General features: G+C 37.7%; 1 protein-coding gene across 4 annotated transcripts in view; it reads right to left on the minus strand.

Moving 5' to 3' along the window:
• Positions 1-234: 234 nt before the first annotated feature.
• Positions 235-23734, minus strand: part of LOC135692536 (lysine-specific demethylase 5A) — a 35321-nt gene continuing 11821 nt past the window's right edge. For 3 of the 4 annotated variants that reach the window (XM_065210696.2, XM_065210694.2, XM_065210693.2), the window contains 20 exons: positions 23264-23397; positions 22298-22456; positions 21841-21960; positions 21025-21087; positions 20521-20610; positions 19995-20087; positions 19788-19876; positions 19126-19408; positions 17904-18405; positions 17399-17549; positions 16954-17065; positions 16413-16559; positions 16153-16273; positions 15634-15763; positions 14846-14984; positions 13916-14095; positions 11709-12956; positions 10637-10892; positions 2746-10114; positions 235-348 (listed from right to left, as the gene is read on the minus strand). In XM_065210696.2, the coding sequence (XP_065066768.2) occupies positions 9948-10114; positions 10637-10892; positions 11709-12956; positions 13916-14095; positions 14846-14984; positions 15634-15763; positions 16153-16273; positions 16413-16559; positions 16954-17065; positions 17399-17549; positions 17904-18405; positions 19126-19408; positions 19788-19876; positions 19995-20087; positions 20521-20610; positions 21025-21087; positions 21841-21960; positions 22298-22456; positions 23264-23397 (4184 nt within the window). In that variant the 3' untranslated portion in view covers positions 235-348; positions 2746-9947. The remainder of the gene's footprint in view (positions 349-2745; positions 10115-10636; positions 10893-11708; positions 12957-13915; positions 14096-14845; positions 14985-15633; positions 15764-16152; positions 16274-16412; positions 16560-16953; positions 17066-17398; positions 17550-17903; positions 18406-19125; positions 19409-19787; positions 19877-19994; positions 20088-20520; positions 20611-21024; positions 21088-21840; positions 21961-22297; positions 22457-23263; positions 23398-23734) is intronic. The other variant, XM_065210695.2, reaches the window with a different exon arrangement.

A 23734-nucleotide genomic window follows, 5' to 3' on the forward strand; every position in this document is an offset into this window, starting at 1 on the left:
GTGTCCAGTCACGCTATGTAGTTTTGTCATGTCGTATGACGTTGTGTCGTATTGTCCATTTTCACTTCGAGTCATATCGTGTGGCAAAGTTTCAAATGAAACACCCTCTCGAAGTCATTTTTTTATGATATTTAAGTCAATTCTAGATTATGATATCAAAAGGCTACAGATTTGCAGTTTAATAAAAATAGCCATTAAATCAGGTTTGGTATTCAAGAAAAGAAACAGACTCACCATCACAAGCTTGGCAAGTCTTCTTGCAGACTTTAGTCATTATTTGCGATTGCCTACCGCACCATCCAATGGTTTTCAGCCTCATGCAGTCAGGACGCCTATCAATGCATGCCTCTAAAAAGGACACAATAATGAGCATACAAAAACGGTGGGGGTAAAACAAGAGCAGCCCAAGCAAATCAAAATTTATTTGAAAAATTGTAACATGAAATATGAGAATTTAAAGAGAATGGAACATCTTGATCTAAATGTCACAAAATATCTTATACGTTGTTTAAGGAGGTGTAGATAATCTCATCATGTCTTTAAGATATTAGAATTTGGGAAGTACAAGAGCTATAAAGTACAACAGCTGCTATCAAGAATACCCTACGGTGTACGGTTTTACTAACGTTGAGAGACGTAGGCTAAGGTATCTAGGCCATTAATATTTAAGGGCTTATTATATGCCCTTTTACAAAACAATAATAGGTATCTACTTCCCTTACCCCCCCCCCCCCCAGGGGCAATTCACTCTTGCAAAAAGCGTACGATATTTTCCCTAAAACACAAGGATTTTTGGGGATTTTCAGTAAAAACAACTGGATTTTCACGAAAGGTGTAGGAGGTTTTCTTGGTATGATTTGCCCCTCGCCCCTCTTCCCAATATTAGTTAAGAGAATATGGCGTGAGGCAACGGTCGTTTCTCCTGGAAACTCCTAACTTTTAAAGATAAATCATTGACAGTTTGGCGTTCAAAGGACTTCTGGTAGCGATTATGAAGCTTGAAAAGAACGGATAGAATCAACAGAATATTATATGTAGAATCACCATTGTGGTCATTGTACATGACATCTCTTATGTCGCCTAGAAATTTGATGATTCTTTTGCAATGTCCTTGGTATTGGATCGATGACGGACATTTATATGAATGTCTGGATGATATGAATTCTTTTATTCATACAAAGGAAATATCATCGCCTTGCGAACGTCCCATTGAATGGAGATCAATTATATCAAAGAAGGTAGGTAGGAGATGACAACGACAGGTGGATATGAATGGCCGGGATTCAAACTTTTACTTGCTTTAATTTGTAATTCAGCAGGCTGATGCGTTCGATTGGCTTAAACAGCTAAATTTAGCAAGAACATAAAGGGTAATTCAACCTGTATCAATATGACTTAACAAATACGTATTGCAGATAGATATGCAGAGATTCAAGTCAAAGTCCTAAAGAACGAGGGAGCAGCACTTAGAGAGATACAACAGTGTCCAGGGGCAAGTTCAATTTGTGTAGCTCAACCTCTGAAGGCTTCTGTCTCAACTGGTAAACCATCCTGCTAGTCTCCCTCGTTCTCTAAAAGAACAGCGATGTTCGCGAAAGCATCAAAATAGAAATAAAAACGTACAGCCAGAATAATCTGCTTGTTATTGCTTCTCTCACTCTTCAACTCTCGTCTCGTCTACTTCTCTGTGTTCTGTATGTATATCAATACATTCCCTACCCCACTTCGAACAATTATTGGACCAAATCTAAGCGCTGGTTCATTTCTATAGCCTGGCTCTTTACGTTCCTTATTTGTTGTTATCTGCACATTTATTGCCCTGAAAGTAACACAGACGCAGGCCCGTCACTATAGGGGGGCGCGTGGGGCGTGAAACCCCCCTTGAAAAATAATTCCGTTGCAAAAACGAGGAGTTTTTTGCCATCTTTGGGTAATTTGTCGGCAAATTTCCAAACCTGTCGGCAAATACATGATGGCTCACCCACTTTGTCGGCAAATGGAACATGGAAACCCCCCCTTGAGCACAATATCTAGCGACGGGCCTGCACAGACACAATAAAAACATTGCAATTCGGAAAACTGCTAGAAAATATAACTTTAGTTCAACACATGCATAACCGACATTGAATACGAGATTATTGCCAATGAATGGAAAAGCCTCCCTAATTATCGATTGTTTGCAGTGATAAATCTATTTTAAATTGAGAAATTTCTTAAGGATTTTGTCTTTTGTAGTACGAGCTCCATAAAAGTTCAGCCTTCTATATGTAGGTTTCTAATATCGTGCTTCCTTATAAAAAACATGTTTTAGACGAATATGAATGACACAGTGCTGAAACATCGATATGGGAAAAAATTAGATCAAAATACTGGTTGTTTATCAGTCTTTGTCATTGTCAATATCAACGTTTCATAAATAACAGTCAGTATTACATATGTCATTTGCCCTAACCAATTTGGAAGATGTGATTTATTTATGTTGGATTTTTCTTGACGTTTCCTTTCCTTTCCGACATTCCTTTTAATCAAGAAATCCAACATCAATTACAAATCATAGCAAAGCTGATATATTAATTGCAGAAAACATTTCATATGTGTAAACCTCAGATGTTAGAAACGGTGTTATCTTTTATTAAAATAATTAACCATTGTCGAATGAATTTTTCGTTATTCTAATAAACCACCAGCAAATTCATAAAACGCTTAAACAAATAGGCAAGAATACTAACGATTCGTTCTTCGTACTTTTTCGTTGATATATGTGTGACCATAACCCAAATACGATTGGAGAATGATAAAAATCGCCAAGATATCAATCTTCATTGTTTCAGCTTCTTTTCCGATCTAATCCAACTTGTGAGGGGTTGTTAATGAAAGTCTTGTCAATCTCTGATGAGTATAGCCGACTAGTGTTTTTCCAACGTTAGGTCGAATGCAAGGATTGTTATCTTATTTGTACACCAAAATTTCCCAGGCTTTTTCTCCATCAGAATGATACTGATTCCTAGCATCCCCGGCTTTTATCAAAACACTGGCCATGGCTTTACGGCTGCCAACCGCAACCGCAACCGCAAACCGAGGATCATTCAGGTGACGTCCTGGAGTTACTGCCTGAAGAGAGCTGTGGAAAGATGAAAGATGCTTCAAAGAGGGGCCTGACCCTTCTTTGAACTACAATTTGAATTACTTTCTGGCAAGGGTGGGATCACCATGCTTTATTTCGAGCGCCCTTTTTCGAAAAATGGCATAAAGGTATAGGCTGCGTAGGTACATTCGGTGTGATCTGATTTGAATTCCCTTTCCTAAAATTTTGAGCAAATGATCAAAAGTCTTTTGAGACCTTTTGTCTTAGCTTCTTATACTTGGATTGTCTCCAGTGGCGGAATGGCACAGGACAGTCATTTCTAAAAGTATCACCATGTGATCAATTAAGCGTTACTGCGCTGTAAATAATTCTTTAAATCTTGATAAAATTTGATTAAAATTGTTTTATTGAAGCTGGCTGTCACAATAAAATGTGTCATTTCAATTTTTTGGAGCATGTGTGATTTCAGTCGATTAGCTGATTCTTACACGTGATTCATTGATAGCCGGTTTCTTGTCACGTGTGGACTAGGGCCGTAGCCTTCATCTGTCCTTGTACCTCCGTTACATCTCCAGATGTCACCCGAGGTATAATATGCACTGCTTGCTGGAAAATTAACTGCTTTTGATTGTAGGACTTAAAGGAAAACCACCTGTTAATGTAATCGTGAGGCTGATTAAAACGAAATCGCTAATAATTAAAGATATCCCATGATTTCGTACAACTCGATTTATTGTTATCATAGCAAGCTTGTTCGCAGCTGCTAACGAAATACAAGCAATGGAATAATGTTCACGCCATGGGCAGCTCTGTTGAAGCATGGAACGTAGTTGGTGTTTCGTTTGGCTAGCGAATGATTAAGAGTCGGGTATGACGCAGGCAAAGGCGAGTGGGAACTGTTATCAACGGAAAATACTGTGTTTAGTGGGAAAAAAAATCACCAGTTATGAGATTTTTAGACTTTTGCTTGCACTTTTCCAAACCTACGGACGCATATGAATGAGACGGAATTTGTCATATAATGAAAGTTTTGAAAGAATGCAGCTAAAACTTTGCTAAAACGGATAAAGAGGCGATGTCAAGTGGCCTAAAATACGAACAATGAACAGCAATAAACTGTATACAAGAGAGTACTGTCTTTCGAATCACAAAGATAAAAGCTAATTGGGATCGGGGTCTCTTAACACTTGAGAAGATTTCAAGCATATCTTTAGGCTTACTAGACCCATCAACCCCACAGGCTAAAAACCCGTGAGCGTGGCAGACAATTTCCCATTTTAGTTCCAAAAATATCTTGAAGATATTGGAAGTAACCTTGTAATCCCAAATAAATATTAAGCATTTTTAGACTGACACTGTATTGACTAGCGTATATAGTTTTATTTACAACTGTAGCCGCCGACAGCATCTTCCCAACGCTTTGGAATGTAGGAAAATAATAAATTCCAAACCTTAATAAACCGACTGCCATTCTCTAAATACCTTGCTATTTGTAAACTGGACTCAGACAATTTATATAATGTTCATTGGATATTGCATAAGTCGGGCTGAGTTGATTCTGCAATGTTTTTTGCGAATATTGCTTTCAGCTGGTAGATCAAGACAGCTCCAAGAAACGGAAAACATACTTGCCTTTTACAGGTTGAGTATAAACTGAATTGTCCTTGAAATCATACTTGCCTTATTTGAAGACTAAATTTCTAACCTTGGAACAATCAAAGCTCTTAAACAACTATACACCGGCGCGAGTATAGCAGCTATTAACAAAGGCAATAGAGTTTTAAAGTGTGACGTCATCAAAACCCTATTTTTTGGATTTATGAATTTTAAGCACTTAACATGAAAGATCACCATAAAATACTTTTAATCATCCAAAATTGGCCAAATACGTCTAAAATCGGTTGAGCAATGCCCAATGAAAGGTTTGTAGTTTGCTAACGAACCACTGTTATATTCGCTCTGTTCATAAAGTTATGAACAGAGACCAAAATACAGAGGTTTGATGGGGAAAGATCCAATACACATGTGGCCATATCTCTGCCAATTCAAAACACCCTGATTTTTCCTATTTAGAGGTATTTTGTGATACTCTTTCAGATGGGATCCAAATAAAAAAATTCTAAAAATAGATTTTTGCGCCGTCGCCACTTTAGAACTCAATAATGTAGCAAAATATTATGTACATTGTACTGATATAAGAGTGTCTGTAATATTAAAAGAGATTCTCCAGACTGCGCATAAACATTAGAAATGGATTCGGATTAGAGTTAAGCACACGCAGTGTAACCAGGATATGTGCGTTTTTCTTTTCACGCACTTCTTGCGTGTTTTGTCGCGTAAGCAAGCAGAACAAATCATGGGAAATGCTTTAGATCTCAGCAACTTCTTTTGGTAGAGCCTGCCTGGATTGTGTTCTTGGATTAAAATCTCGAACGAATGCTAAATAATTGTATAGAGAAAAAATCTACTCTCGCCCAAGGAAAGATGTTATGAAGGACTGAATACAGTTTACGTTGCCTAGAACGACAAAACAACTTAATCCCAGCAAGAGCGATTAATCACGAAGTGAAAATGCCTTCTGAAAATCGATGAGTTATCTTCTTTCGAGCCAACGTTTATTAAATTGTCATCTGTTATTAAGCAGAAGTAATTTTCATTGACGAAATGTTATGCAAAGTGTGAAAGTGATCAAGCACCACTTTTTAATAACGTTACGTTAATGAGAGGGTGAAGCAAAAAAAGTTTTACGATACGTTCATCCTTTCTTGCCGTTGTGGTTACACTCTCATCTGTTACGAGAAGAATTTCTTTATCGAGATTCAATTTTTAATCATCGATGACGATTGGCGATTAAAATGGCTACGGTGTGTCTAACGAGTAACAACTGGGTTTAGTTTAACAAGGGATATTTATCTAGCACAAACTTAGGTTTTGTATTTACATCCTATGAAATAACAACATCGTACATTATGAGCTGCCATTAAAGACAATGGACCGGACAAGCTTTCCCTTCACAGCATTTAGAGTACGCAGAACATACATTCCTGCCTAAACCTAATAAATTTTTCGAGAAATTTTCTCCCTAGTTGATAGAAAAATTAAGCCTACTTGATTTTCTAAAGATATTGGGATAACGTGATGCCAGATGTGAATGGGCAGTCAAAAACTTTATTCATGTAATGGAAAAAATCACAGGCGGGAAGATCAGTTTAAAGGAAGCATGTAATCAGATTAATTTACTGAAAAGAAAACCATGTGTGGAGAGCAAACGATAAATATTTAGTGAGCAAAACAAAGTTCATTCAGATCTTTAAATTGATGAACGATAGAGAATTGTTTTCAAATAAGAACAGATCCTTGATTTTTTCTGTAGTCTTGTTTATATAGTCGGTTAGATTTTCTTGCTTCCATTTACTCGTGTGTTTTTTGTTCCACGATGTTTACAGCATTCAGATGTTTACGGAAGACAAAATTTCATCACTCCAGTTGTTAGTTTTGTTGATTTCAATATTCTTAATAAGTACAAATTTAGATTTATGTGTTATCTATCTGCATACCAAACATTTCTGATGTGGTACAGGAATACTCTCTTGGTCTTTTTCTGTTTGTCATTCTGTTTATAATAAACCAATGCATTTCCGTGATCTTTTGGGAATATCTAAACGATAAAGAATGCGCATGCGTGCCATATTTATTTACTTTTTTCTCAAAGTTTCAACTAGGCTGTCCAGGAAGTATAGTAATAATTTACCATAACTTTCACAAATATGAAGTACTTTTCTCCATTTTGTGCTCAAAACGTGTTATCATCTATTGTCGTTTAAAGACTCGATTGCCGGGAAAGATCGGCTCACAATGGGTATTTAATAGCTACCACAGCAATAATAGTTTTGACAATATTTTGGGTAATCTTGTATGAATATTCTCGCATTGATATGGCCAGTCTTTAACCAAGCCAACCGGAGAATAACTCCTAACTGATCAAGCTGGCTTACCGGTCAGTCAGAATTTAGGCCATAGAATATAAATATAAAATCTAATGACAAAAAAATACTAGGAAATAAATCAAAATTTCGCAAAAGCAGCTATTGAAAGGATTAATTTCAATGCTTTCAAAAATACAAATAAAACTTTTCGTACATATTCAAGATAAAGATTTAGATATAAATTATTCACTGAAACATCGAAAGGAATTTGGAAATCAATCCACCACGCTGGCTTTCCTTTTTTTCTTTTGCCAAACTAGTATAAGCTACCATTTGAAAATCCGTAATTCCTGTCTCCACATTTTCAATAAATCTATTTCTTAGCTTAGGAAATATGACACTGCCGTTAGGTTAATCCCTTATTTCAATATCCAAAAAATATTTCACGTTTACCGTTGATATCAGGGCCTAATAATGGTGGCTCCAACGATGTTTCCTGAAATTTCCATTAAATTCTCAACATTGGAAAATAAAGTGGAACAAAACCACGAGCTGTTTTAAGATGATTATCCTTCAAGGGAAAGCGAGGGCGATTAGTAAAATAATCCTTATATTTTGTCAATCAAATTAAAATCTGAACTGAACTGCATTGGTCTATAAAATCGTCAAGCAGTCATAAGCACGCTGATCACCATCACCTCAGAGATAAGCATATTGACGATCAGTCAGGTTATTTCCATTGGTGTTAGGGATTTCATTCGTTTTCCAATGCTCTTTTGTTCTTGCAAAATCACCATTTGAACCAAAAACGAGCAGGCCAAATCCGGCACTTCAGCAAATACCTAGTTGTCCTAGCTCTTTCAGAACTGATAATTCAAGGAATTTCTTATCAAATAACTGGCTGAAATATATTTTCAATCTAGATGATGTATTCGTATGTCTAGCTATTGGAACATTGAACTTCATTTATAAGATAAAAATACAAAACCCTCGCAAGAAGCAGTATTTCTTGCAGCTGAAGTTCATCAAAAATAGGGTTCACACAAACATCCTTGCTGCACGTTTTCTCGTGGCTGGTCTTGGCAATAACATCCATTACTAAACGAAAAAATAACACTGAACCTTTTTTAAATATAATTTTTTAGGAATTCATCACACAACAACCGAAGGAGGTTTCATTCTCAAATACAGTAAGGAAGATATCCCATTCACTGGTGAAGTTGTAATTGCAGTATACCTGGAGAAATTTGTTTTAGAAAGATTAGAACAAACATCTCTCTCAGTGAGGTTACCTGGTAAACCTAGAGAGTTGCAGTTTTCAGTTGATAAGAGCGTTTTCCTTAACCATTATCTGCCCGATCCAGGTACAGTCATAAATTTGGTTCAAATGTGGAAATAGTTGCCCGCCCCTGCAAGGATGACATTTTAAGAACCCTTACAACTATCTATTATCTCCACAATTTTTTGGCCAAAATTCCTTCAATGTTCTTGGCAACTTTTCGAAGCAAGAGGGTGATATCAAATTAATCCAATCACAGCCGAAACAGGACTGATTCAACAACAAAATAAAAGGCCCTTGGTAATTCAATTGATTTTAAGAAAATAACGAGGTACACTAATGGATCCAGGCACATGATATTGGTTACCCCACAAAGAGGATTCTCATTAACAAAACACTAAACAACATTACAGAGTGTGATAACGCAACATTGACGATCCATTTCATCTATTCTTTATTCTAAGCAACCTTTAATACCCTAAGATCTCCAGGGCTTTCAGTTCAAGTTTGGAAGTCAATGAGTACGAACTTTCCATTTTGAGACCTGGACGGGTGCAAGAATCAGAGGTGCAGAAACCTACAGGGCGGGTTAGGAAATCAGGTTACGTTTATAAATATATGTTTTTAAGAACTTCCATACCAAAACATAAAAAATTGGAGGTATTGCTTCCTTTTTCTGGGGAGACTTGGGGCTCTGCCCTCGTCTCCATTCACCCCGCCTCTTTTTATCCCATCTCGGATCTCATCTCATCTCATCTCATCTCATCTCATCTCATCTCATCTCATCTCATCTCATCTCATCTCATCTCATCTCATCTCATCTCATTATTTTAGCCTGTGCTCCAGACCCCTAACCTGAAAGTAGAGGTCTGGGACACAGGCTAATTCCCATCTCATCGTCTCACCTAATATAATCTCACATCCAACAACTACACAGGTTTAATAGGGGCAATTTTGTTAGGAATGGACAAATATTCGGTCTTCAGGGCAGGGCTCAAGCATAATTGATGCAAGGCAATGCGAACAAAGGGTCGAGTGATGCATTATTTACAAAGCAAAATTTTTAGCTGAAATTACTCAAAAGTATACCAACAATATCTGACCTATTACATAATTACTACCATTAAACTAGGTGCTTCTCAGTTATGTAATCGACTGTTAGCATCTCGGTAGGTTTGGGACCAAAAATTTATTGGAAACTGATAAACACACGAGTCGCCATATCAACGTGTTGTTTCTACTTCTTGTAAGAACTCCTTATATCGCCTTCTACGCGATCACTAGAGCCATTAAATCTTCACGAGAAAAAATCTTAAAAATCGGTCTTATATAATGCTTAGGGGAATTATCTTGACAAGTATTTAAATAATTTTTTTCGGTTCAGTCACTTCAACTACTTCTGGTAGTAGCTAACGTCATTTCAGAGTGCCAGGGATAAAGTAGCGGAGGTTTCAATTATCCAGGACTATCAGGTCTGTTACTAAAACATCCATCTCGAATTGGCCATATCAGCTGTTGTTATTGGGAATCAACATGGGGCCTGCAGCTCTTGTTCAGCCGCGCTTCCGAGAGGAGACTGTCCATAATGAAATGGCTCGGTCACGTGATAAAAACAGAGTCACAAGGATGAGATTGGTGTTATCACTCATCTGTTGTGTCAATTTTGGCTAACTGCTGAAGAAACGCTGAATCCCTTGCCTGACGCTTCACACGGCGGGCAGACATAGGTTTCCATAGCATCGGCAGCCTCTGCCGTAATACCAATGCAAGCCACGTGATACCAACTGCTGCATGGGTCGCACTGTACCCAACCAACTTCATCACCTATGAGAAAGAAAAATGAAAAAGTTTGACAGGGTATTTCATATTTAAGAGCTCAAAAGTATTCGAAGGGCTGAGCCTGAATGTTTTCTAGCACTTTTTGTACACTAACAACGGACCTCCAAAAAAGTGACACCAAAACATTGTGATAAAATCAGTTTTCTTTAGATAAACCCTTGTGCAAGTAAGCTCCAGATAACAAAAATCTCCCTAGAAAAACAGCCACTCTAGTTCCACCAGTGTGTCCTAAATAGATATTTCACAGTACTTCCGCAATAGCCAAATGAGAAGCTGCTATTACGCTGTCTATTTCCTTGGTCATCTCACAAAATGTTGCGCGAATCCGGTCTTGCAAAATACTGATGTCTATATAACCTTTACAGTTCCCAAAGCTATCTTAACATTCCCAGTGTGGTAGGACTTCAACTGCATACAAATACAGGATTCGACTGTTTCTAAATGCTTAAATGTCTAATCTGAATTTCTAAGTGTGAAATGATACTGAAAGGCTTCGCAGGCGTTTACCTGTCGGTTGTCTACACGGCTTCGCAGCACAGTCCTCATCTGAATCTTCTACGTCTTCCGTCTCAACAACATCAACATCTTTTGCTTCCGTGTCACCTTTCGTTGTTGTTGCCGCTAGCTTCTTCACCTTTTTCTTTGGGACTTCTTTGGTGTCCTTTTTGAGCCCAGATGAAATAATGGGCCGTTGTGTACTTTCCTCAATTTTTCTTTTCTTCTTTTTGTTGCTCTTCGTCAGCATCCTGCGATATTCGTGATCCTGACAGGAAAATGAAGCAATAGAACATGTTTTAAATGTGCTATTTAATGCAGCAGATTAAAGCATTATAAAAATATAAACGCTATCTTCGCCTTCAAAGAATAGGCATAAAATATATATAATGAGCACCGTGGTATCCTATTAATATGTAAAGACTTACATGCAGTGGCCTTTCCACAACAAAGATTGATTGTCAACAAAGAAATATCCCAAAATACATAGCTTCGTATCTTCGATTATAAGTTGCTAATACTTGGAAAATATTATAACGGAAGTAAAATGTGTGCCTCAAAAATTAGATCCCTTTTACAAATGGATTTGTGTTTCCTGTTCTGGGGCAACCACAACAAGTTCCTAAGTACCGTTATGCTATAATTACACAATGAGATATGAGAATGGAATAACATTAACAAAGTTCTGCTCATGAGAGATGAAAACGTTGATATTGTTACGAGGGACACATTCCGATGTATGCATGATTATGCTACATATAATATTCATTGCATACATGATTATGTTACACATAATATTCATTCAATGCATGATTATGCTACATATAATATTCATTGCATGCATGATTATGCTACATATAATATTCATTGCATGCATGATTATGTTACACATAATATTCATTCAATGCATGATTATGTTACACATAATATTCATTCAATGCATGATTATGTTACACATAATATTCATTCAATGCATGATTATGCTACATATAATATTCATTGCATGCATGATTATGTTACATATAATATTCATTGCATGCATAATTATGCTACACTTGTAAATGACAAAATGTAAATGACCTACCATGACTTTACAGTCCTCGAGAAGCAAGGGCCGCTGGCTATTTAGAATCATCCACAAATGCTGGGTCTCATCCATAGTGACTTCCAACAAGTCTCCTTCCATAAGTAACTCTTCAATTATACGTAGATCTCCAATTTCAACAGGTTTTTTTTCAACACTGTTCGAAGTCGTTTCCGCAGACACAGAGCATACATCTACGGGGCTCTGGGCACCCGAAGGCTTCTGTGACAATGCAGAATGATCACTGCCCTCGGTTTCTGTTACACCATCTTCCCTAGATCCAGATGATTTCGGACTTTCTGTCATTTCCTCCTCACATTCCAAAGTCAAAGGATCGTCCACTTCTTTAACCTCGCTTTTTCTGACATCTAATTTGGCTTGCTTACCTTCAATCGCAATTGATGAATTCACCTCTCTTGGCCTTATAACTGGCAACGATTCCATCTCTTCATCCTCACTTTGTTTCTTTTCCTCCGCGTTCTTAATACCTCCGACTATGCCCTTTTCGAAGATCCCCGGACCGAATTCAAGATTTTCGTTTACAATACGTTTGAAGGTGATTTTTGTTGTGCTTAGCTTACTGTTTCCATTTGACATGGAAGCTGTGCTGAGCTTTTTTTTCAGAAGTAAAGTTAGCAACAATGGTTCAACTGCCTTGTCTTCAAGAACAGGTTTGACCTTTTCTTGCCATTTCATGATCCTCTCTATCAGAAACTGCAAAGCGTCTCCCTCCGGCAGTCTGACGGGCAGTTTCTGCAGCGACACTAGTAAACCAAGAATTGTCTCTAACCTAGGTCGTCTAGACCTGGTACATAACGGACACATATACTTTAAGTCCTTCATAATATCAAAGGCCGTCTGACCCTTTAAAATAGGCTTGCCGTTTACTACTTTAGGCAACGAAATGCAAGAGCTATGGAACCAGTCATAACACAGACAGCAACGCACCATCAGACCATCTATGCCTTTACCACATAAACAAAAAGGTCCATCAACGCATTCATTCTCAATTCGTTGTAGATTCACTTTTCTTAAATTAGAAATCAAATCTTTTTCGATTCTTTCTTCTTCTTTCAATTCCTTCAGTCTGGTACTTGGGTCAGGCGCAACATAATCATCAAGATTTATAAATTCTGGTTCGTTTTCCATTTCTGTCTCTCCTTGTTTCTCTTTATCCTCGCGCTCTTTCTTCTTTTTGTTTTTAACAGCTAAACTTGATTTAACGATTTCTTTGCGAGGGGCGATGATCTTCGGGATAAAAACATAAAAACGTCAGGGACCAATTGGACTTTTTAGGGATTAAAGTTCTGCCGAATCATGTCTTTAAGATTCAGGACCGTACAGTTTGAGCCACAGAGTGTAGCACAAATAACGTTGGAAAATGGCTTTAGACTAAGCCTGTGTAGAAGAAAAAGACAGAAACAAAAATGGAAGTGAGCGAAAAGGCAAAAATCAAAAGGAGGGAGGGAAAGCAACAAAAGCAACGAACGGAAAAGCACAGTTATTGCGCACCATTTTACAGGGGGAGGGGGAGGGAGAGTTATAAAAAAAAGGCAGCGCACAGGTCTTAACGTTAGAGTTGAGAGACCAATCGAAACCAACTGCAATCCTCTATTATCGATCCTGCTTCAAAACATACAGGCTGAATCATGGATAAAAGTGGTCAAGATGACAAAAACGCTTGCATTTATCAGTAGAAGAACTTTCTTGGCAATAGTTCCTATCAGAATTATACAACAAGAAATTTGTGACTCTGAGCCAAAACTATTCGTAAATCTCTCTTTAGCGACACAACGTTTGCAATTGGTGAGAATTGAGAACCAAAGTTCACATCTCTACCACGGTGTTTCTTTAGAATAAAAAAATTGGAATTGACTTATACTAGCGCAATATAAGATTGTGAAGCGTACCTGAGACTTTTTCCGAGCAAGTCACGCTTGCCTCGGTACTCAAAGTAGTCAGAGAAATAAAAGTTAAACCAGGGGGCGGACACTTTGTCAAATAGTTAGGGGGGGGGGGTAAGCCTATTGTTTTGATAAGATAACGTTTTGTTGTGATGGCGTCTCATTGTGAGTCAAACTGTCCATGAAATACGATTCTTGTAAATACGACTTTTCGAGCTAATAAAAGACAAGAACAAAAACATCTAACACAAAAGAGCTTCACAAATAGTGTACAATGACAAACTGAAATGGATATAGCAATACCTCAAAAAGCGGCAGTGCCGATCCTTTTTTCACGAATATTTTTGACGTGCGGTCTTTCCATGCCCGCGCAGCAGCAACCTGTGATTCCATCTGCGGCAACAGATCTAGGCGCACTGGAAGGGGCCTGCCACGCGCGACAAGTTCCTCTAGTACGTCCAGATAAGGGTAGTTCACATCATTCTGTAAAACCAAATTTGAGAAAAGTGGTCAGCAGGAGGACTATGAGCTAAACATTTTGTGTAGGCCGAAGGGAACATTCATATACCAGTCTGTTTTTCCCCACAAATTCCCCCCCAGTCTGTTTTTGCCCCACAATCGGATAAAAAATGGAAAGGAGAAGAATGCTGTTGTAAATTATGTAGATGCTACGTAGCTCAGGTTGGATTCCTTGACTAGAAAATAAAGAAAATTGTCGTCTTGGTGTGAAAATATTAAAACATCTGTTAACTATAAACTCGTTGTAAAATTTCAAAAAAGTTTTTAATCTTCAATATCATTTCTTTTGTTAATTGACTAATTGTTATATACATGTAATTATTTATTATTCACTCTTAATTTTTTCATTCTAAACTTGTAGTTGAAGTTTCTTTTTCATTGTAGTTTGTACATAAATCGTACATAGATACCTATATCATACCAGCCTACTGTAAATAAATTGATTATTATATATTATTATTATTATTATTATTATTTTATTATTATTATTATTATTTTATTATTATAAACGTCTCTCCATTTTTACCGAACTTGATTGATTCTCTGTGATTCTTCGACAGCATCCAATAAAAGCGGCCTATCGTGCCTGAGCTGTCCAAGACCCTGTCATAGATTCCAGAAGGCTACAGTTTAGCTCCTCATATCCTTTTTACAACTCTTTCGTACGAGACACATTTCAGAGCAAAAGCGCCTTAAGTTACAAAGAAAACAAACCTGTATTCGCTCAACTTTTTGGGCCCAATCGCGCACGTTCTCCAGAGCCTCTTTTAATGTGTTTATATTCGGCAAAATAACCTTAAATTTGGTAGCTTCCCTCACTATTGCAACAATTGTGCTTACTGCAAGCTTCGGTCTATTGAAAGAATACGAAAAATTAAGTTGATGTTGACACTGACAAAAGCAGGCCACATTTCATACTCTACCAATATTCTGTAAAGGAGTTTATCTTTGCAAGGAGTTCAAAGAAGTTTAACTATAAGTTTCTTATGTAAGGCCCGGGGCTAGATCTTCTATGAACTACAGTCCTTGACAAGAGTCCTTAGAACACCCTGCGGCCAATGAAAGATTTTGATGAAATAAAGTTTCCGGCTGTAAGATACAGAAATACCCCCCTCTCCCCCAAAACAATGTTGGTCGAAATACCTATTACTTACCCTAGTGACATTGGAGGAATTTCAAGCTTTGAAACTGTTGCTATTTAACATTGTTTCAAGAGGGAGAGGGAGAGGGAGATGCTACTGAAGTTATGCAAAATTTTAGCTTAGTGTCTACCAGGACTTTTGGCAAGGATTGTAGTAACTTTACCAGGCATTTCAACCGCTAAGACTAAAATATTGTAAACAAAGTCTCCGCACAGTCCCAAGCTGTTAATGCAGCAGCATATAAAGAAGCAGAAGTGTTCGAAAATAAATCACAAATTAAGCTAAGTGATTTCAAAAACATATGCTTATATTAGAAATGATATTCGATAAACAACATGAATAGTAAAAAATAAGCCTTACTTTGCTTGCAGACATAGCTTTGCTTTTTCTTCCCAACGATCGCTCTTGAAAAGTAGCTCTTTAAGCTCTCTGAGGGGCTTCTCGATAACTGAAAAATCGGTTGTAAGAAGTTTGTAAGAACATGCTTCAGCTGTCAGAGAACAATTTGAGAGAAATACATTGTAAAAAGAGAAAGTTGAATGCATCTTTAATTATATTTGTTAAAACACAAATATTTTGGTTTAATTGCAGGTTGGGCAACCATCTTCAGGCCTGGCCATTCGAGGAGACCCTAGCTCTTGCTCCCCTTCCAAGCTCTCCTCAAATGCTGGAAGGGAGCTACAGATAGCTCTCCTAAATTGCTCTAAAAAGCAAATTGCTCTCCTTGAAATCAATTTTTCCTTTGTTTCTAATTACATTTATCTACAAACAGTTCACCTGAAAATTACTAGCAGAGCTGTTTACTGCTCCCATGCTAAAAATGGCCAGACAGCATCTTGATTCCGAGAGTGATTTGAAATAGCAACAACAAAAACGCACCTGGTTTTTTCTGGAGTTTCATTCCTTGGTCGATGAGGGAACGCAAGTCATCAAGAGTGATATCATTATTGCTCTTTTGAATTGCCTTTGCTTTTTCTAGCCACCTAGCTCCACGAAGCTCCTAAAATTTCAAGACGCAATCTTAGAACCTTTGGCTTAAATGCACAATAAAATTAAAGGAAGTTGAAATTCTATGACAGTCTTGAAGGTATCAGAAAATGACGACAAAGGTATATTTTGAGAAAAAAATAGCAACTTACTTGCTTTAAGCTAGTCAGCTCTGGTAGATCGATATCAAGAGTCTGTCCGTGTTCAACGAGGTCAGTTAGCTTTTGTATATCACAAGTGGAATCTTCAAGAATGCAGGTTGCCTCATACTGGAAATTTTCAACTTGATTAAGCAGACCCTTAACAATGGAACAAAGATAGCGAGACTGGTTAACAATAAAACAGATAGGTGTAAAAGTATAACGGGAAAATGATGTCAAACATATAAAATCACGTTAAACGAAGTTGTGAGAAGACATGCTTTACTACACTGCGGTCGTTAGAAAATGTAAAGGTGAAGTCAGACAGGCGTTATAATGCATAGCAAAAAAGGTTTTTAAAAGCAAATTTATAAAAAACTTGCAATATGTCTGACTCATTGTATATTGATGCCTCTTGCTAGAAAATAGTCTAAGAGTCTAACATCAAAAAAATATGTTAACATCCGCACTGCCACTTTTCAACGCTGACGATTGACGTTACATTAAAAGGACTTGACAAAAAAGGCTAGGTTATAATATTATATATACTTACAGTGACCAATCTTGCTTCTTTAATAACGCAGGACAGATTATCCACTTGCTGCACAAATTCTCTAAGTTCGCTCAGCGTAAGCTTCGGTCCCGGACTCAAACCACTACTGTGCCTAAGGACAGGATAGTGTGACGTCAGCGGGGTCAAAAAGTTTCTACAGATAATACTAGATTCAAAACCTTCCAGGAAGTGGAAAAAATTCCGGGATACTGAATAGTAAAGTAAAATATCTATGGTGGATTTTAAGGAAAATGAGGAAGGGCAATTGGGCTCTTACCTAAACTGTGGGAGTACTTTCAAAACAAAGATAGTATTGTAAATAGCATCAAGCAATTCATATTAGCTAATTCATGAATATTCTTGAAAGATCATTATCAACACATTGGATTGCTTTTTCGTCGATTTGGGTTGTTCCTGCAACCTTATTTTTTTACAAAACACTTACCTGGTTTTATGTTTTTTGACGAACAGCTGCGTGGCGACTTGAGCACACTGCTCTGCCTCTGCTACGGCGGATTTCAACTGATCCAGCAATTCACAGGACGAAAACTGGTTCTGCTCTGCTTCTGCTAGTAACTCTTTCAGTTCTGACACCTCTGAAATGGATAAGACGCAAGGTAGTAAGAAAGGCTTACGAAGAACTACTGAGCAAGAACAAGTTGACTAAACTTTGCTGAAAACTGAAATTGAATCGAAAAACAGAATTCGAATGCTTATTAAGATTACTGCTAGCCAGTGTGTTGCACAATGCTTTGTAGACGTGGTGTAGACAAATGTTTGTGCATTGCTGTGCAGACCAGGAAATTATGGCCTGTGGTCACCCAAAACGGAACTCTGGCGACAGGGGTGGACATTTCCAGTAAAAAAATGTGCCTTGGCGTTATTGGGGTTGAAGCTTAGCTAGATAAGGCCATGCAATGTAAAATGTATCATAGTAGTAAGTGAGTTACCATGCTTTTCTTCTTGTGCACACTCTAAGATGGTTTTTACATCCTGACACCAATTATCAAAAGAATCTGCACGCTTCTTCAATTGACTTAACATGGATGGCAGCTCATCGATGTTATACCGATACTTGATCGATTTCTTCATAATACCGCAAGGACAAAGTTCGTCAGCATGATATAAGCAAGACATCTGGTCCTTGCGACAAGAGCAGACAATTGCCGAGAAAAACAATGCCGTTTTACAAATGGAGCACTGTCGCTCATCATCAGGTAGGAGCTCAAACGCTTCACGTTCGGCCTCAGAGACACCCTTTCTCTTGAGTTCAACTCGTAGATATACCTCCTCCTTTACCATAGCCTCCATATCGTCATATACTGCTTTGGCTAGATCTAAATCAAGGTCATCTGGATTGGAGGCTATTTTGCATATAAGCTCTTCATGAGAGAAAACAGGACATCTGTTCATGCTTCTGTAATGATCAATGCATCTCCTCCCCATTGGTAGCTAAGGAAAACATAACAATATACTAGTATATTGTCTTCATTTCAAAATTTGTGCCAATTTCTCACTATTGGAAATTTGGAAGTTTTCGCTATGTGGCCGACAATCTATGATCGCCTTCAAGCTGGGGCGGACACTTGGTCGAATATTGGGGGTGACTGGGGGTGACTGCCCACCCCCTCGCCCCCTCGCCCCCTCGCCCCTCGCCCCTCGCCCCCTCGCCCCCTCGCCCCTCGCCCCTCGCCCCCTCGCCCCCTCGCCCCCTCGCCCCCCAGATATCTGCCACTGCCTTCTAGACAATAAAAGCTGGGAAAACACCAAGAAGGTGCTCTAAAACCCTTGAAATTCTCTTGATAGTTGAATTTTTAGAATTTAGTTAAAAATTTCAAATTTATGTTCTGGAAAGAAAACTGAAAGAATGTCAACATTATTAAAATGACTTCAGTATTAACTTAACGATAGAGCTGGCTACAGGAAAATTCAGGGGAGGTAATCCATGGCCCAAAAAGTCGTGCCCTTACGACCTATTAACTTTTAACAAATATTCTATATCAAAAGAGATATATTTTTTCAGTCTTAAATCGTTTGTTTCGGCTGAACACAGAGAGACCAAAGTCATTGAGCGACAGATCTCCCAGAAAACAAAACTTGAATAACAAAACAAGAAATTTTTCTCAAGGATATAGAGAATACCGAAGTAGCAAGGTAATTTGATATTCTTACCCAATCAGCTGGACAGAAATTAACTGCTTCGGCAAAATTGTATCCCTGATTGAAACCAGCATGATAGGCCCTTGGGAACGTGACGACAAACTCCCCAGCATACTGATTTGTCCTCACAATTGGCACACCAGCATTCATCAGTGTATTTGGGTTGATAATTGTCACCAGATGATGCAGCAGGTCTGGTTGCGCCTCGAACAGTTCAGGTGCAGCTTTTTTCATGCAATCTTCGAATTTCTCAGCTGCATGGCTCGGAACGCCATACCAAGTCTTTGGCTCTCCCCTATAAAAATCACAGGACTTTTCAAAAGCGCATTATTATCATAAATAGTTTTGAATTGAGATAAGCAGAAAAAAATTTAGCTTCTTCCTCTATGTACAACCAAAGATAGAAATCATAGGCATAATTTTCATTCAAGGAAATTCAATTTTAGTTTCTGTGTCAATCTGGATATTCACTTTACGTCAAGCAAACTGGCTTTCCAATATTTATGTTTCAAACAACAACGATAAAGACTACATAAAAAACGACAAATAAGATGACAACGAATGAGATTACGGTGAAGTTTGATAGTTTGTGCTAATAATAATAATAATAACAATAAGTGCAAACAATTTTGAATGAAATGAGTTTTTAAGGTGACGTAAACGCTGGTACGTACCAGTGCATGTAATTTATTGAATAGCTCCAGTGGTCTTCAATATGCCAGCAAAAGCTCGAGAAACACATGCCAACATAAATCCAGGGAATCTAAAAAACAAACAATGAGATATGCATTCATTTAAGAAAGGGAGCTAATTACGTAGCAGTACATTACATACTGGCACTAACAATATGCATTAAGTAATGAAAGCAACCACAAACGTACCTTCATTCCAGAGATGTCAGCACTGATAAAGCCAAGAACAGATTTTTCGTGTACAGGAAGGTTATTGAGATTCCACCATGATTTGATGTATTTCTAAAACCATAAACATAAATTAAACATGAAGCTCTGAACAACTAGGCTTCACGCTATCTTAAACGAATGCAACATGGTAGATGGGGCGTTACACTGATAATTATCAATTTTTAAACATTCCCAATGGCTTATGTACACATTTATCATTAATTTGAATTCCGATAAATGATGGCCGATTAAAACTTATTAGAAGCCAGCTTATTTTTCCTGATTGCATCATATGCTGCAGAGAAACCCTCAGTTAATGGATGCTAATAATAACGGACAGTTTCGAATAATGGACAAACAATTTTGTCCCAGTATTCATTAACTACAGGCAAAGCCCCGTACTAGTACCCTCCTGCGTATCTTGTAAAGCTGTGGCGCCTTCACTGTATTTAAAAGCATTGCTATTAAAACTGAATAGTGAATAACACTTCATATAGCTTGATACCTCATCATCCGGATCATCAGTGTTACTCCGGGTCGGAAATCCTGATCCGTGATCGAAAGTATGCAAATCAGCACCATACTCGACGACAACCTACAGGAGCAGAAAGTTAGGAACTTAATCAAAGAGCAGTTTATATTGAAGGTTTTTAACGTTTGTCATGGTAAGGGCTTTACATTGAATACTTTTGATTATCCGTGTACTAATGGTGACTGGGCAATCAACACTGCATTTGGTTGGGATGCTTGGCATTGTCTACCACGAATTGTCTTGTCGTGATCGCCATTTCGAAATCGTTTGAAGGCACCTGAAGCAGTTTTAATCATATTGAAAGTGATTGATTGAGGAATATATCTAAATAGTAATGGATTTTTCTTGCTTTTGGTTCAATTCTTCTGGGGTAGAGTTAAGAAGAAGAACACTAAAAGAAGCAAATTGCTGCAATATACGTGGACTCAACATACATTAAACATTGCAAAAAAACCGATAAACAAGAACGTCTCTAACCTCGTCATCTAGCGAACTGACAAGCCTCCAAAATTCGTCTTCGACAATTTCTGTAGGTACCTCCTAGAGAGATAATTTGATTTTCATCAATATTGTACAAAGTAATCAAATTCAATTTCGGTAAAAAAATAAAGCTTCGCATAGAATCGATAGAATTTTCTGCAATCAAAACAGCACCTACCAAATTATCTCAGTCTTATACAAATATACAAGTTCTTATACAATGGAGCCGTTAGTGAGTAATTGTTCTTGAATCAAAACTGAGCTAGTTATCATTAGGCTGTGGACAGCCCTTAGTATGTATAGCACGTCATTGAACCGAAACGTTGAAAAGCTACATCGAATTGATTGGCCCTGCCTACGCTACTTCTTTGTGTGCATATATAAAAATGCATCGCAGAATACGCTTGAAAACATTTCAAAATCATTCCATGAATTCCTCTAGATGTATATTCAAATTGCAACTGTTGCCTTATGGTCACATTAACTGTGAAACTTACTCAGAGCCGTCCTGTTTTTTTAATCAAAGCAAGAACAGACCTGCATATACGACATCGAGAACTATATGACAGATCTTAATACAAATAGACTTCTTGAAACTGTGCAGTTTTGAGCATTGCATTAAAAAAGCAAAAGGTTTAGTTACCAAAGAAGGCAAACCCATGGCTTTTCAAAAAATCAACCCCTAAAGTCTCTCCATAAGCCATTGAAAAAGTAGCTTTAGGCTCCAATGATCGATATCATATGTAAAATACATTTAATATATATAAGTACTAGCTTAGAAAATCGTTTGTCAAGTGACTCATTAAAACATACATGGGCAGGAACTCCGAAGTATTCTTCCTTGAATTTGTCAGCCATAACACCGAATTCTCTCAATGAATAAACTGTCTTTGCCTGTTCAAATCCATAGGCCTCTTGAGGTTTGCTGCACTCCTGAAGAGAAGGAAAGGGGTGAGCTCATCTGCAAACTTATAAGTGTTGCCTTTATCAGTTCTCTTGTTTACAAAAAATAATTCCAGGCATAAGTTCATATGATAATAGCTCCAAACGCAGATTAATCTGCCCTCCATTTAATTTGTTGAAGGATACCACTGACTCAAAATGGCAAATCATGAATGAAAAAAGATCCAAGAACCAGTGGTTTATAAGACGTCATCGAGGGAGGTTTTTTTCTTTATTCTAGAGCCAGTAGACAGAACGCTCGCCAATATTGAGCCTGAGGTTTTCAGGTTTTCAAACAAAGGTTATGCTCATGAAAAAATCCACGTACCTGTGCCACACACCGGGGACATCTCCAGTCGCCAGGTGGAACAGATGAGAGGGGTGGTATCAGACAGAACGTATGGTAAGACGCATCACACCCATCGCAAAGAAGCATGCTCTCTTCTGAGTCTCCTCGGTCACAGACTTGGCACATGTAGTCATCAACCTAGAGAGTCATATATGGAAAGTGTTTACCAACTAAAAATGACTCTTTGATGAAATAAGATCAACAAAGAAAGTAATGATACTACTGATATATTAAATAATAGAGTGAAACAAGGAATTATGTATATCATACTTAGAAATATCTTTGAATTTTTTCTCCCAGATTCTTAAAGCACATTCAATAATGAAAACGCCCCCAAATAAATGGGAAGTTTTTACATAGACCTTGTCCACCACACCCTCAAGACAGATGGTTGAAAAACATTACTCCTACGCTGAACCCCTTTTTAAGATTTTCAAAACTACGGAAATCAATCTTAATCGCAATTGTGACTGGTTTAAATCGAATTCGTAAGTAGAAAAATATATAAAGCCACGCGAACAGGAAATGTAAGAGTGGATAAACATCCGAGGGTGTAAAAGCTATGAAAGGAGCCGTGATATTAAAAACAATCAACATTGGTTACTATGAGTTCGTCCTTTGATCGAGGCTTAAAATTTGTGTTCTGAAGCTCTCCAATTATTGACCAAAAGTAGGGGGGGGGGGGGGGTATGAGAGGTATTTGAATGGTAAAGCGAACTGTATCCTAGCACTATGTAAAATGCTGGGCTACTAACTTGATGTTGTGAAAAAATACTGAACATTTACACCCTGCCGTATCCCTAATCAACACCCTCCCCCACATAATCATCAACATAGCTAGAAAGCTTGGTCTAATTGTAATTCCATTCGCTTAAGGAAAGCAACATGGAACATATGTTTATATAGCATGGATGGGTAGGTAACAATTGAATTCTTGTCACGTACAGTAAAAGATTGGGCCTGTTTCTTCTCTCGAGTAGTTCTTCCTGGTCGCCGTCTTGTCAATTCCCGCACCTCCTTAAGATCCGACTTTGGATCATAATGTCCCTTGATTTTCAACGACTGGCGACTGTCGAAATCTGTTGGTAAATAACATCATTAAGGAAAATGTTGTCATTATTGGTAAATAATATTTTTTTTGTTAAAAAGCACAGAAAATATACATATGCACTCGCTTAATTCATATATAAAACTCTTAGCAATGATGCCATTAGATATTAATTTTGAAACAAATTGAAGTATTGGTTACAATGTGTTTTCTGTAGGAACATCTAAATGATTTTCCTATAATTTTGTCATTATCTGTCACTTCCTACTCTGGGGAGTGTCGGAGAAAAATTAGTTGTGAATAAGATGCGGATTTCCTACCATTGTTATTAAAGGAAAGGCCTATCCCGTTATATCGTAAACTAAAAG

The sequence above is a fragment of the Rhopilema esculentum genome, chromosome 3 (assembly GCF_057945365.1).
Source record: "Rhopilema esculentum isolate cy_ngs chromosome 3, ASM5794536v1, whole genome shotgun sequence".
Taxonomy (NCBI): domain Eukaryota; kingdom Metazoa; phylum Cnidaria; class Scyphozoa; order Rhizostomeae; family Rhizostomatidae; genus Rhopilema; species Rhopilema esculentum.